This window comes from Lactuca virosa, chromosome 2 (assembly GCF_052849685.1).
Source record: "Lactuca virosa cultivar CGN04683 chromosome 2, Lactuca_virosa_CGN04683_v6, whole genome shotgun sequence".
NCBI lineage: Eukaryota > Viridiplantae > Streptophyta > Magnoliopsida > Asterales > Asteraceae > Lactuca > Lactuca virosa.
Window position 1 is genome coordinate 279,294,652 of NC_136427.1, and position 14,682 is coordinate 279,309,333.

The 14,682-nt window shown below is 34.6% G+C and overlaps 1 protein-coding gene and 1 long non-coding RNA gene across 5 annotated transcripts; one reads left to right on the forward strand and one right to left on the reverse strand.

The window, feature by feature from the left end:
* Nucleotides 1-1,932: 1,932 nt before the first annotated feature.
* On the reverse strand, nt 1,933-5,142 carry LOC145157033 (syntaxin-81-like). 2 transcript variants are annotated; one of them, XM_079076191.1, is made up of 9 exons: nt 4,917-5,142; nt 4,546-4,619; nt 3,724-3,825; nt 3,533-3,616; nt 3,328-3,432; nt 2,944-3,087; nt 2,625-2,867; nt 2,323-2,454; nt 1,933-2,219 (listed from the first exon to the last, which is right to left on the reverse strand). In XM_079076191.1, the coding sequence occupies exons 3-9, from the start codon at nt 3,799-3,801 to the stop codon at nt 2,073-2,075; spliced, it is 933 nt and encodes a 310-aa protein (XP_078932317.1). In that variant the 5' UTR covers nt 3,802-3,825; nt 4,546-4,619; nt 4,917-5,142; the 3' UTR covers nt 1,933-2,072. The 2 variants fall into 2 exon arrangements, with proteins under 2 accessions (XP_078932317.1, XP_078932316.1); XM_079076190.1 differs by having other exon boundaries at nt 4,546-4,638.
* An 891-nt stretch (nt 5,143-6,033) lies between these two features.
* On the forward strand, nt 6,034-8,580 carry LOC145161187 (uncharacterized). Of its 3 annotated transcripts, XR_013738407.1 has the most exons (8): nt 6,034-6,428; nt 6,499-6,667; nt 6,848-6,906; nt 6,988-7,182; nt 7,247-7,315; nt 7,518-7,717; nt 7,793-7,879; nt 8,044-8,580. It is a non-coding gene; the product is annotated as an uncharacterized LOC145161187 (long non-coding RNA). The 3 variants fall into 3 exon arrangements; XR_013738406.1 differs by having other exon boundaries at nt 6,036-6,667; XR_013738408.1 differs by having other exon boundaries at nt 6,036-6,654.
* Nucleotides 8,581-14,682: the final 6,102 nt, after the last annotated feature.

The following is a 14,682-nucleotide window of genomic DNA, read 5'->3' on the forward strand; positions in this document are numbered from 1 at the left end:
TTTTCTTTTATTAAATTTAAATTATCATTTTTCATAAATCTTAGTTTATCATTTGGTGATAATCTCATATTTGTTAATTAAAAAAAGCTGAAAATCAAAACAGAAGAATCGAAAAATTCTGAAACTAAACAAAAAAAAAAACCGTAAATCAAACTGAAAAAGACGCACAGAAAAGAAAGACTGAGAAATGGTCCGAAAAAAGACCGGACCGAAAAAGACTGGTCCGAAAAAAGACCGGATCGAAAAAAAACCAAATGAGACTGATCTGAAAAAGGACCAGACCACCGACCTAAAAAAGACTAGACCGTTTTAAGACGACCCAAAACTAGTTTGGTACCGCCAATGTGCAGCATGCTAGAGGTGAACAGGAAGAAGAAGATGAGTACGAACCTTCTTGATATGTTGATGGATGCTAGATGTTTTAGAGTTGGGATTTGGGCCATCAATGATAGGTTTCTATTTTTCTTGGCCCACCTCACAATTTAGTGGACTTTTAATTTAATTGATTTACGTTTATTATAATAAATTACAATAAAATGAATAAAATATCAAAAATAAAAAAATAAAAATCTATTTTTAACATATACACTTTAACCTTTTATTAATAACATTAAATCATAAGTGCAATTAAACAATTGTTTTACCATATTTTAATATATTATTTATTCATTATAAAGTTTTAAAAAAATAACAAATTATTTTGATTTAACACAGCTGATATTAAAAAAATACATGTTTTGACCGATAGCATAATCGACTCATTTAGGTGTTGTTTGTTTTTTGTAAAAGACCTTTTCAAACCTCTTATTGTTGTATGGCGTAGCACACACGCAACACTTTTCATCTCGCAACTGTTTGTTTTTTAGAAGTCTTCGGAGTAAAAAACATCTATATGTGTTCTGTTTTGGACAATACTTGTATTGTCCCTTCCAACCTCTTCTTCTTTTTTTTCTTGATGAAGCATGATTATATATTGTTGAAATCTTGTTTTACCTTCTTTTTTTTTTCTTTTTTATTGGTTTATTCTTGTTAAATGGTTTTTTTCGTTATTTTATATTGAATAATTATAATTTCTTGCTGAAATATCATTATTTTTTTTTCTTGAATTAGCATTATTTTTTTTTGCTAAAATATTAAATTTTTTTGTTGAAATGTCATACATTATTAAATTTTCGGTATTAAAAAACTATTTTCATTATATAAAATCAATTTATTTTATTTTTTTAATATCTGTAACAACATGTAGATGTTAAAAAACATACACGATTTTTATTACAATCTGTAGCCGTTTGGTCCACCTCTTCTTCTGCAGAGGATTACAGAGGTGATCCGCAGACTTCATGAATTGTTGCTTCAAAAAAACAAACAACACCTTAGTTTGATTTAAAAAAAATTGGCATGTTTATTCATGTTTACTATTTTCCAAAGATTCATGATTTTTAAATAAAACAAACCTGAATTCAAGAAATTATCAAAATAACTAAAGCATCAAATTGAATTCATACAATTGCCGTTTCATGAAAGTAATGAAATAACTAGTTGGATAAAAGTACATAACCAAATGGACATTAATATGATTTAGTTACAAGGTGATCACAAAAACGACCACAATAGGAAGATCATATTCACGACCATAGTTTCAACGATCACAAAAATCACAAGCATAGCTTTGACTACTGAAATATGATGTACTGAAAAAGCAAAAAATTAAACATTATTTTTTATCAAATAGATGATTGAAGATAAAAGTGATTATTTGATATTATATCCTTACATTTTTTTGGTCATTTCTGAATGCAACATATGTATATTTCATTTCAGTTAACATGGTAGTGAACAAATTAAAAGATATAATAGGTTATTTCACTCCTCAAATTTTTTATTAATATGCATTTTGTAAAACACATAACTATAATAAAACCAATAAGACATTAAAATATAATAATTTTACATGATTCATGAATGCTACTGAAATGTCTATAACATATAACAACATAAAATGCCAACATCCTTAGAACTAAAACCAAGCAACTCATTGAAATTGCTAAAAAAAAAAGCATAATTGGTAAGTATTAAGTATCATACCAGTCAAGAAAAAGAATGGTAAAAGTAAAAACAGCAATGAAAAGCAAGAGAAAAACTCTGCTACTGCTGTTCCTCTCTATGGCTTGACTTAGCTCCTTGTTACCCATCTCCACATTCTTTGTTGCTTCAACTGCCTATAATAATAATAATAATAAATAAATAAATGTAAGTATTTAGCTTTTATGGTAAATAAATGAAAAAAAAAAGGTATAAGCATGTTGCTATTTATTTTCTGACCTGATCATACAAATACTCGATTTGTTGAGCCTGTTGCAAGACATGTGTCGACATGAGATGATTCAATGCTGACATCTCTACCATCTTTGTTTCAGTGTCACGTGCAGCATCAAGAAGACTCGATAACTCCACCTATAAGGGCAGTATCGTCATTTTATATCGTGCGACAAAAAAGAGGATAAAAGTTCCCAGGTGAGGGACCAAATCCGTAATATATATATATATATATATATATATATATATATATATATATATATATATATATATATATATATATATATATATGTGGTTTACAAAAATACCTGAAGAGCATGCGTTTCATCATCTAAAACTTGTTGCTGTTGAACTTTCATGGGTTCATTTGTAATTTCACTTTGGCCCCTCATCTCTGATGAATTTGTTGTCTCTGTTTTTTCAGGTGGGCCCCGCTTTGGTTTTGGTTTTCTTCTTGGCATGGTTCGATTGATAGCTTCTTGAAAACGTACAGCTCTCAGTTGATCAAACTGTGATGTCACTGAATGAAGACTTTCACTTAAAATCAAAACCTATAATTCAAAAAAAAAAAAAAAAAAACATAAAAAAGAAAACATTATTATAAAACAAAATAAAAATTAAACATACCACTCCATGTTTGTGTGCAACAGTATCTGCATTAGCATTGTCACCTCTAATTCCAAGCCAACCTTTTGCATTTGCTTCTTCATCAGTTATGCTGTTTTTCAGGATGTCAATTTGTTCTTTACAAGCTTTTACAAAAACACTAACCTGTAGAAAAAAGTTATGTATTGTAAAACTTGAGTAAATTACACTTTTGGTCCCTGGGTTTAGCTGAAATTTTCAATTTTGGTCCTAAAAAATTCACCTTTGCAAAAAAATTCCTTATTAGAAGTTTCCTAACGAATTTGGTTCATGTGCATCTAAGTTAACCACCTAGCTGTTAACCTTTTTGAAAATGACCATTTTGCCCTTGTATCAAAGATATATTATATTCTTTTAGAGTCTTACTTCATGTTCAATGCTGTCTCTTTCCTCTTCTGTGGTACGATGAGGATCTACATAATCCTTTCTATGCTTTATCAAGAACTGTTCTAGAGTACCAATGCTTTCTAGCTGAAAAATAAAGCAAGGAAAATAAGATTTTTTTTAGTTATTTTAGGAGATTATACAAGAAACAATATGTTTGTATATGGTAGTAAAGATTTGTGTGTACTGTTTTTAATGCAGCTTTGGTGAAAGGTGATCTTTCACGAGGTTTATGAATGATGAAAGATGCCATTAGAGCTGCCCTTTTGGCCTGTTGATGGTAATTACACATCAGAAAATCACTAAAGCAAATAATGGTCAAATAGCATAAAGATTTGTCAAAGTCAAACAAGGTCAATATAGGAAATGAGAAGAAACCTCATTAAATCCCAAAGATAAAGCTCCCCTGTTGACAGCATCTTTGAAGTCTTCAGTTCGGTCTCTGATTTTAGCCATGCCTTAACATCCAATACAACTCACCTTTTTTTAAAAAAAAAAAAAAAAAAAAAAACTTCATATAAAAGAAATAGTGCTAAAAAAAAAAAGAGAACCAACCTTTTACATGGTCACAGATAATAGAAAACAAAAGTGCAACATTGATGTCATGTATATATATTTGACAAGTAATATAAATATGTTCCATTCTTGGGGTAAGGTATTTTTAAAAAATCTCAAGAGAAACTAGAGGTATCTAAATTATGAATTATGACAAAAGAAACTCATTGTTTTATTAAGAGATCATTTTTTTTCATAATGAGTTGAATGAGAAGTCACTATGCAATCTGTTTACTGACTTGCACACTTATATATTTAACATTCAACATCCGTAAATTTTTCTACAAAAATTTCGGCAAGACATACACGTAAATTCAACATTTCCTAAAAATTTAACCTGTATAAGGATATGAAAACATTCACCCAAGTTGCAGCAATCATCAAAGATAGCTAATGTCAACAATCAAGATCCCAAATGCTCAAGCTAATACACGAGTGATACTAAATCAATTGAAATATTTAGACGAATTTAACTCACTCAAACTATTAACTATAAAATTGTCTAAGATCAATGCTTGACCTCGACATCACAGTGCATGTTAACAAAATACCCACATATCAGATGAAATGAATGAGACGACTGGCATGAACCAGCAAATGAATGCAAGAAATTTGAGAAACAACACTAATGAAATAAAAAATTACCGAAAAGGATGAATAAATAGTCTGTGGAAGCAGCTTTGAACTTCAAATCTCCAATCCAACGATCAAAGTTATGCCTAATATAAAAACATCCAACTGTAAACAAAACGTTATATGCCTAATAAAAGTTTAGCTTGTCGAAAGAGTAATTAAATTAGACTCATAAGGCTCAACCTCAATGAAGAACAATAAACACTCTAAAATAGAAAAGGGCCATCAATAATTAACCAAGGCATCAACGTGGCAGGTGGTGCATCGAGCACAATCGACAGAGCAATACTCACAAATATAATTAAATAAACTATCCAAATCAAAATTGAATAGGAGAATATCTAATCTAAAAAGCAAATAAAGCTTAACCTAAAAGACAATACCTTACTGTCATCCTCATAACGCCGAACTACAAATAAAGAACAAGAGGCAAATGGGGATGGAGATGGCGACTGGGAGGCATCAAGTGTTGGGAAAATCCAAATAGGGTTATGGAAATCTGGATAACAAAACAGGAATAGTGTAATCACTTTCCTTGTTTGATATTTCGACCCTGCCTTGGGTATCACGAAATCCAAACTTAGGATAATTCCTATGCAGCAATTCTGATTTTAGGCATAAAATCAGAATCAATTTTAGAAGAAGATGAAGAAGGAAGCGTTTCCCGGTTTTCTGTGTTTCAATTGGCGCCGTTTTCTTTGATTTATCCAATTAACGGATAACTGAAAACAGTTTGCACCTATCAATAATGACAGATTAGTCCTTGTGTTTGACATATTATTCCTTGTACTAACAATGTTTAGTAAATACAAGTGTGCACTCCAGCACCTCCTAACTTGTATTATAACTAAAATATTGTTCTTGAAACACCAGTTAAATCCATTATACTAAAATATTTTTGGTAATAAAATCACCAACATCAAGCGAGCAGATCTGCAAAGGCGAGCGGCAGAGTGAGATGGAAGAGCGGAGGAGAGGGCGAGATTTTATATGAAGTGACGACTTTGTAGTTTGTAGGGACGAGTTATGGATGCAATATCTTTTGTTCCCGCTATTTGATTTGTTGGCCAAGAGTAATATTATCCTTAAATATAACTTAACGGAAGTTTTCACTTCGTCTTTTACTTAACAAATTTATGGTTCTCCTTTTCTACCCTTTATAACCGTTGCTTAACATGATTTTTTTTCTTATTTTGATTTTGTATCATATTTTAATTATTATATATATATATATATATATATATTAAAATTGTGAAGAAACGGAACAATAAATCTAGCATAATTTTTGTTTATTTTGGTCCCTTAAATTACATTCCCGGTCTCAGTATTTTTGTATTTTTGTTTGTATTGCAATCTTTTAATTTATTCCTATATTTTTGTTTGTGTGGCAGTTCTTTAATTTATTATATAGTTAGAATTAAGTTCTGTTACTTGCTACGTGTTGTTTCCCTGTTTGCTGTCAGATTTAGTTTTTATTCTACTATCACACGTGTACGTTATCCTCTCCACCGATTCCTATTTTCCCAAAAACCCACCGCCTCCCATTCTCTCATCCACTTTACCCGTCTGCTTGCTTTTCATTCACACCGGCGAATCCTTCCCTACCGCCTTATTTCTCACTCTTTCAGCTCCATCGAAATATCAAAGATGGTGGGCAACAAGCCGATTTCTGATTCCGGTCGTTCTTTGGTTGTGCTATTCATCATCAGAAATCGATTAAGAGAAAGGCAAACAATATTTTCTCCAATTTCTATTCACCATGACCCACACGCTGCCGACTCCCCCTTATCAGATTCTCCCCACCGCCTCCCTTATCCGATATCTCCATCCGTGTCGAATCGGCCTCATGTCCTCTGCACTTTCCACTCTGTCGCAACAACGCAACGAGGACACAGGTAACTTTTTTAATTTACAAATTAGAGGTTCAATTATTTGTTTTCTTTTTTGGGTTGATTTTGTTTGTAGATCAATTTTACACAACTGCAAAGGCAGGAGGATTTGAATGGGTTAGTTGGAGACGTTGAGTATAGTTTTGGGAAGTGGAAAGAGTCAACAAGGTTACTACTTTTGGATGAGAAACATGCCTATAAGGCGTTCGATGAAATGCCTGATCCGATTAAGGTATTAATTCCAGGTTAGTTTACCTAATTCATTAGTTGATTATAATTGTTTGATTATCCATTTTAAATGAATGAGGTATCTATTGTAGCTATTAAAAGTCCCAACTAAATTTACTTTTCTGCCCCTATGTTTCTGGACATTGAATTATGGAATGTTTTGAATCGTGTTTGTGAACGAACACAATTGTCATCAGGTAAGTTGGTTTGGGGGGAGACGAAAGGCGAGGGAAGACAGGGAAGAGTGTAGGAGCAGGTTGATTCCACCATTTGTATTTGAATTTCACAGTTTTAATGTTTGTAACTCTTATTCATTTTGTTCTTTGTTCTTTTTAAGTTTTGAACACCATCTACTTGACAAAAATCCTCAACGAAAAATCTGGTCAAGATTGTGTTTGTACTTGGTGAACTGTATGATCGATCTCTTCTTTTACACCAAATTACAATCCTACCCTTCATAAGTTTTTCATTAAAGGATGCACTTGCAACTGCTAAAAAGCTCACTTCAAATCGCAAGGAACAATTGATCAAGGTAATTCCATTAATTTATTTTTCTTTTTTTGTATTCATGTTGTAAAATTTCTTTTTTCTTGCAGCTTCATAAATATTTTCTTAATATGTGAGAATATAGTGACAAACTTAAAAGATGTAAACACCAACTCCAGGTTAGTCTCTCTATTATTATTATTGTTTTTTCTACTTAATAACATAACAACGCTAGTTTTAAATGAGTTTTTGTGTATGCATGTTTGTGACTTTTTTCCTTATGAAATTAGTGTTATCGTTTTGTTATCCTGTTTTCATTTGCAGATATAAATATTAATTTTGTTATAGATGTTACAAATTCTTAATTTTGTTTATTTTTAGACCAAAAAATAGAGAAACAATCTGAAGAATTGAGGGGCATATTAGGTAGATATGAACATGACAAGAAAGTTTGGGTGGCTGTGGTCAAGGAAGTAGGTATTGAAACCAGACCACTCTCAGCTCTCTCTTCAAGCACACCATTGTGCTGACTCAGTTCCTTCCTGATCTCAATAACATGGTTTCTGCAGTTCAAGCAATGGGTGGGTAAATTAGTAAATTCATGGTTAAATTTTCACCCTATTGTAAGTTTTAACATTTTCTATCATTACTTTTAGTTGCACGGTGTGAGCATCTTAAAGTCAAATACAACAAAGAACAAATCAAGAGAAGAAAGCTTCATAATCAATTTGAGGATATAAAAGGTGTGCACACTTTTTCTTTTTCTTTTTCTTTTTTTTAAACAAACATATAAAGTTTCTAACTTTCTATAAATACTATTATTTTTTTATAATTTTGATTCATCATCAAACGGACAATGCTTCACCATTGGTGGCTTCACTTTTCGATGGATACTATGGTGAAACAGAGACAGGAAAGACATTTACCATGGAGGGTATTGAGGGAAATCGACGGGTTAGTTACAGAACAGTAGAGGAATTATTCAAAATTGCAAAAGAAAGAATTTATACTTTTGCTTAGCAGTCGAACCTACAAATGATTATGCACAAGATTCACCATCAAAGTTGTCTTCTCATGGGATAACTACATGGGCCAAAAGTCTGAAACTTCCACAACCTTTAGGAGGCACACAAGATGAATCTTCTTCATCTGAAAACACTCCAACAATGATAATGCGCATGGATATTTCATCTTCAGGAAAGTTGCCAAGTCTCGGGTGGTATATTGATAAAGATTTATGTGGTGTTTATTTGGCAAAATAGCAGTTTTCCCACCCAACACCATGATCTACAAAAATCATATGCCATAGCCAGCATCCAATATCGCTCCTACTATTTTGTAATCGAATGCCATGTAATGATCAGTACTTTTTTGTAATCCAATGGCATGTAACCATAAGTTCTTACCGTTTTGTAATCTAATGCCATGTTAACTCCTCTCTTCATATATTTATCTGCTGAAAAAACATAACAATACAAACTTAAACAGATAAATTTATATACACATCATTTTGAAAACAACATTGACTCCTTCTGACCCCTGCTACGCAGGGGTCGCCTTTCTAGTTTAGATTTTTATACTTAGAAACCAAGGTCCATCATTTACCAATTCAAACGGTAATTGGTTTTATTTTTAATTTTTCGGGCCGTGAAAAATGGGGATGTCATAGTTGGTATCAGAGCATTAGTTTAAGCGAACTAGGAATTTGTAGGATTTCTAGACTTAAACTTAGAATGTTAAGCGATGATTGTGAGGTGTGAGCACTAGCTTATTTAGGAAAGTATGCCTAATATGCTTTATGTGCTAAATGACTTATGCCTTATACGCTGTTATTTGTTCGGATCTATGGTCTGTTGCCGATCGGATCTGCAATTTTATGTGTTCAGATTTCTAAACGTTTGATTACAGTATTAGAACTGACATATAACTTTTCGGTGTGACAAGGAGATCTATACGTCTATCGTAAATAAAATCTTTCCTATCTTAAATTATCGCCTCGAAACACCGAACGTCTGCTTGGGTGTATAAAATGTCATGGTGAAGACAAACTAGGAAATATCCGAGGAAGATGACAACCTGAGCCTAAGAATGTGATGGGTCATGCATCGGTCGTTGCGCCTGCACCCGAACCTATCACAATGGCATAAGTTCAGGAAGTAATGCGAACCATGATAGACTGAGAAAATAGAGGAAATGAGATGGCTTAGGATAATGATGTTGGATAAGGTGTCTAAGTCCATAAATATTTCTGGTATGTACTTGACCCGACCCGGCATGGTCCATTTGGGTTGCATGGCACCATGCAATTGGATAAACTAAAATGAGAGAAATAACACTTATGGTTTATTAATATATTATAAGTTCTAATATATTAATAATATTATTTAATTAGTTTGATCAAGAATTAATTTAGAATTAATTAAGTGATCAAAAGATAACTAATTAAATATATGGGTAGAGTATGTAAATCTTCCATATCTTATATAGTGGGCTAAGAGGCTCCGTGGATTATCAAGTTGGGTTCCACCCATAGGATGCTCCATGGATGCTCCATGGGAGTTACAAACCCATGGGTCATGGAAATGAAGAGTCATGACACATTAGGGTTTACATGGTGTAACCCTAGATGTGTCAACACTATATAAGAAACCCATTCTCCACCAAAATTGGCTACACATAAGAAACAAGAGGGCTAGAGCCGATTTTGCAAGTGTAAGATTCTCTCAAAGTTTACTCCTTTGCATTTGGTGTTGTGTGAAGCATTTGAGGCATCACACTTGGGGTGCTAGGCTCACAAGGTTTCAAGGATCATAATCAACAACAAGGTAAGTTATTCTATCTTTCATTCAAGTTAAAAATGTTCCCCATGTATGCTAGATAGGAATATAACCTTGGAATTCAACTTTGCATGATTATTAGACAAACATAGATCCAAGGTTATTAGGGTTGTATGTACACTTATGAAGTGTTAGAATGCTCAAAACCCATCAGTGGTATCAGAGCCTAGGTTTGTTTGTTGTTTTTTTTTGTGTGCAAACAGCTTGAAAAAAAATCGTTTTTCTGTTTTCTGCTCGTATGAAAGTTTGCACATTTGTTGCTGGAAATGGACTAGAAACATTACCCTAAACTGTTTTGATGTTTTAAAGCTTGTTTTAGATGGTGTAATGTTTATGCTAATCCATTTACAATGGCAATTATTAAAATTACAAGTTTTTTTTAAGTGTAATTTTTTGATTCTTGAAAGTGTTCATATTCATGTTCTTGAACTTATGAAGATTAGATGATCATAGGAATTGTTTGTAACCTTTATGATAGTTTAATTCATGATCATAATGTGTTTTAATGGAGTCCATAACTTGTCCTCAAGTTATGGAAAACCAAAAGTCTCACTTTTATTAAAGCCATTAAAAGAACACAAGAGTTATAAAAAATGAAGAGTGTTCATTTTTATTACTCAATTAATTCATAAGTTATAAGAAATAAAAAGTTTTGGAAGTTTACAAAACTTGCCCTCAAGTTTTGGAACATGTAAAGTCTTGATTAAAACTTTAGTTCCAACCCTTAGAATTTTAAAAGTTAAAATTCAACCCTTATACTTTATAATATTATAAGTTACTAATATATATATGTATAACATCAAGTCGTCTTACCGCTAGTACGCCTCATTCACGAAGCCGGTCTATAAGGGGGGTATAAGGTTGTTGCCTATAAAATGGAAACTTAATGGGTGTCCACTCTCACCCACCGCTTCCTTGATCGGTGGAGGGTCGTTAGCCGAACGGGTAAGACAAGGACTTATAAATTCTCATTAAAAGTATGATGAATATTATAAAGTAACTAAATGCTTTTATTAAATTTCCAATCTTAGTTACTTTAGGAAAATGTGAATAAGGTGCTAATCCATGAAATTACACTTTACACTTTGTTTAAGTCGTTGGTGGAGCGTGTGTGGTTAACCGACACACTAACTTGGACTTAAAAAGGTAGGTAAAGGGTGACTTAAGGTTTACCATAGCATCGGTGGAGCGTGTGTGGTTTACCGGCACATCGATTGAGTGATAAACCTTGAAGGTACCAAGTGATTTGCATGGTTACTTCACACCTCGTTTTGTGATCCTCGGTATCCCAGTCACAAAACTTGGAGGGCACACTCGAGATTGAAACATGCCTTTGAAAAGTTCATTGAATCTCAAAAGAATCTAGGAATTTCTAAGAACCAATTAAAAACCTAATATTTATATTTCGTTTTTCATGGTGGAAATTGGTGAATCGTCATTCACCTACCTTTCAAATATGTTATAGTTTGGATTACCGCATACCTCTTCTAAGTTATAATATATTGTGATTGGATCCTAGCCTTAATATTACATTTGGGTGTTTTATTAAGGACTCTCTTAATATCTAAACTAATCTTGTCCTCTTCTTTCAGATGTCTTCAAACAATGCTGCTTCTGGCTCTAATCCTAATGGCTCCTTTACCCTTATGAACTTGTGTGGGAAAGTCACTTTTGATGGATCCAACTTCAATGAATGGATCAGAAACATCATGATGATTACCCGCTACGAGGACAAAGAATATGTCCTTGACAAGGAGCTTAAGGAGATTGATGAGACCACTGCAACTCCCCAGGAGATCGCTGACTTCCGGGCACATGAAAGGGATGCTACAAAAGTGGCATGCATCATGTTGGCCACCATGACAGCGGAACTCCATAACAACCATGATGAAGGACGGGGAATCCGTCACGAGCCACATGCAGAAAATGCAAAGGTATGTGGATCGGTTGCTGAAGCTTAATGTGAACTTCCCTGAGGAGCTTGCAATAGATATCATTTTGCACTCCTTACCATCGTGCTATGATCAATTCCGCATGACATATCACATGAATAAGGAAGAGGTCACACTCAGCAAACTTCAGGGACTCCTCAAGACCGCAGAAACAGGTCTTAAGGGTAAGTCGGTTGTTAACACTCCTACTCCAAACTCCGCCCCGGTTTTGGCAATCGGGAAAGGTAGAGGGAAGAAGAGGAAGAGCTCTTCGAAGGGTACCAATGCTAGGACCCTTGATGGCTCTTCTTCAAGTGGAACCAAGAAAGGTTTTGTCACTCCTTCTTCTGACCCTAAAGAGGCTGAATGCTTCTATTGCCATGAAAAGTCACATTGGAAGCGGAACTGCCCAAAGTACCAACAAGATGTGAAGGATGGGAAAGTTAAACCCAACCATGCAGGTATTTACACTATCTTATCTAATAACTCACCCCATTCTAACTCTTGGGTCCTTGATACCGGTTGTGGTATTCATATCTGTTCTGATTTGCAGGGACTAAGAAGAAGTGAGAATGTGGAGCATAGAAGAATAAACATAATCATGGGGAATAGGAAAGCTTTACCTGTCACCAAGATTGGAGTTTATACTTTATCGCTAAGTAGTGGGTTTAGTTTAGATTTGAATAAATGTTGTTATTCGCCAGAAATGGCAAGAAATATTATTTCCTTTCATGCATTGTATAAACAAGGTTTCACCTTTTCATTTGATAATGAAGTTGGTTCGATTAATGCTTTCTTTAATAATGTTCTTTATTTTAAAGCATTACCTTGTGATGGTGTGTATGAAACTGTATCTGTGGTTGATAACTTAGGAAATAATGTATTGTGTATTGATTCTGTTAATGATAATAACTTGGATAAAGCATCATTATGGCATTGTCGTCTTGGACATATAAGCAAGAAACGCATAGGCCAACTCCAAAAGGATGGAGTATTGAAGTCATTTGACCTAAAGTCAGATGATAGTTGCGAATCATGCTTACTTGGAAGAATGACAAAGTCACCCTTCACAGGTTCTTGTGAGAGGGGTGAAGGTTTGTTGGATCTTATACACACGGATGTGTGTGGGCCCTTCAAACATGCCACAAGGGATGCTAATCGTTATTATTTGACTTTTACTGATGATTACAGTAGATATGGATATGTCTACTTAATCAAGCATAAGTCAGAGACTTTTGAGAGGTTTAAAGAGTTTAAACAGGAAGTCGAGAATCAATTGGGCAGGAACATTAAGATGCTTCGATCTGATCGAGGTGGTGAGTATCTTAGTTCAGAGTTCTTCGACTATCTTAGGGAATGTGGGATTGTCTCACAATTGACACCTCCCAGGACACCGCAGTTGAATGGTGTAGCTGAGAGGCGTAATCGAACCTTGTTGGATATGGTTCGTTCCATGATGAGTCGAGCTTCGCTACCAATCTCATTTTGGGGGTATGCCTTAGAGACTGCCGCCCATATCCTTAATCTAGTTCCCACAAAGAAAGTTGCCAAAACTCCTCATGAGATGTGGACTGGTAAAGTACCCAAACTAGACCACATTAAGATTTGGGGTTGCGAGGCTTTCGTGAGACGCGAGACTCATGATAAGCTCGAACCTCGAAGTGAGAGGTGTATTTTCATCGGCTACCCACAGAAATCCTTTGGTTACCTCTTCTACAGACCTAGTGAGAATGTGGTCTTTGTAGCTAGGAGGGCTTTCTTTCGAGAGAGAGAGAGAGAGTTCATAAGCCAAGGAGACAGTGGGAGGCAAGTTGACCTTGAAGAAATTCAAGAGTCAAGTGGTGAAGGAACTTCAAACCCTAGCACTCAACTTGAGGAGGAAACTCCTGTTGAGCCAATTGACAAGTCTGTACCTCTGAGGCGTTCCACAAGGGTTAGGAATGCACCTGAGCATTACTATGGATTCCATATTACTGCGAAAGGTGATATACTTATCAGTGATGAGACACTGATAGGTCTGGATGAACCTAACAGTTACGCGGAAGCCATGGCAGGCCCTGAGTCAGCCAAGTGGAAAGAGGCAATGGACAGCGAGATACAGTCCATGTATGACAATCAAGTTTGGAACTTGGTTGAGAATGTACCAGGTCGTAAGACTATAGGGTGCAAATGGATCTTCAAGAAGAAGACCGACATGGATGGTTATGTACACACTTATAAGGCACGACTGGTTGCAAAAGGGTTTCTCACAAACTCCAGGAGTTGATTATGATGAGACCTTTTCTCCAGTGGCCAAGATTAAGTCTATTAGGGTTCTGTTAGCCATAGCTGCATTTCATGACTATGAAATATGGCAAATGGATGTCAAAACCGCTTTCCTTAATGGAAAGTTGGCTGAGGATGTTTACATGAGTCAGCCAGAGGGTTTTGTCAATACAGAGTACCCTAATAAAGTGTGTAAGCTTGAGAAATCCATTTATGGGTTAAAGCAAGCACCTCGCAGATGGAATCTTTGCTTTGATGAGAAAGTCAAAGAATTTGGCTTTTCTAGGAGTGAAGATGAATCTTGTGTATATGTCAAGGCTAGTGGGAGTATAGTTAGCTTTTTGGTATTGTATGTGGATGACATACTACTCATAGGAAATGACATCCCAACTCTGCAGGAAGTTAAGTCCTGGCTTGGGAAGTGTTTCTCTATGAAGGACCTAGGAGAAGCTGCCTATATTCTAGGGATAAGGATCTTGAGAGACCGGAGTAAAAGACTAATTGGACTTAGTC

What these genes read in the sequence shown, in the direction of transcription:
- LOC145157033 (XM_079076191.1), bottom strand. Translation starts at nt 3,801, where the DNA reads ATGGCTAAAATCAGAGACCGAACTGAAGACTTCAAAGATGCTGTCAAC. An exon ending in TATCTTTGGGATTTAATGAG is followed by an intron (nt 3,617 to 3,723) that starts GTTTCTTCTCAT and finishes TACCATCAACAG; the next exon opens with GCCAAAAGGGCAGCTCTAAT. An exon ending in TTGCACACAAACATGGAGTG is followed by an intron (nt 2,868 to 2,943) that starts GTATGTTTAATT and finishes TTTGAATTATAG; the next exon opens with GTTTTGATTTTAAGTGAAAG.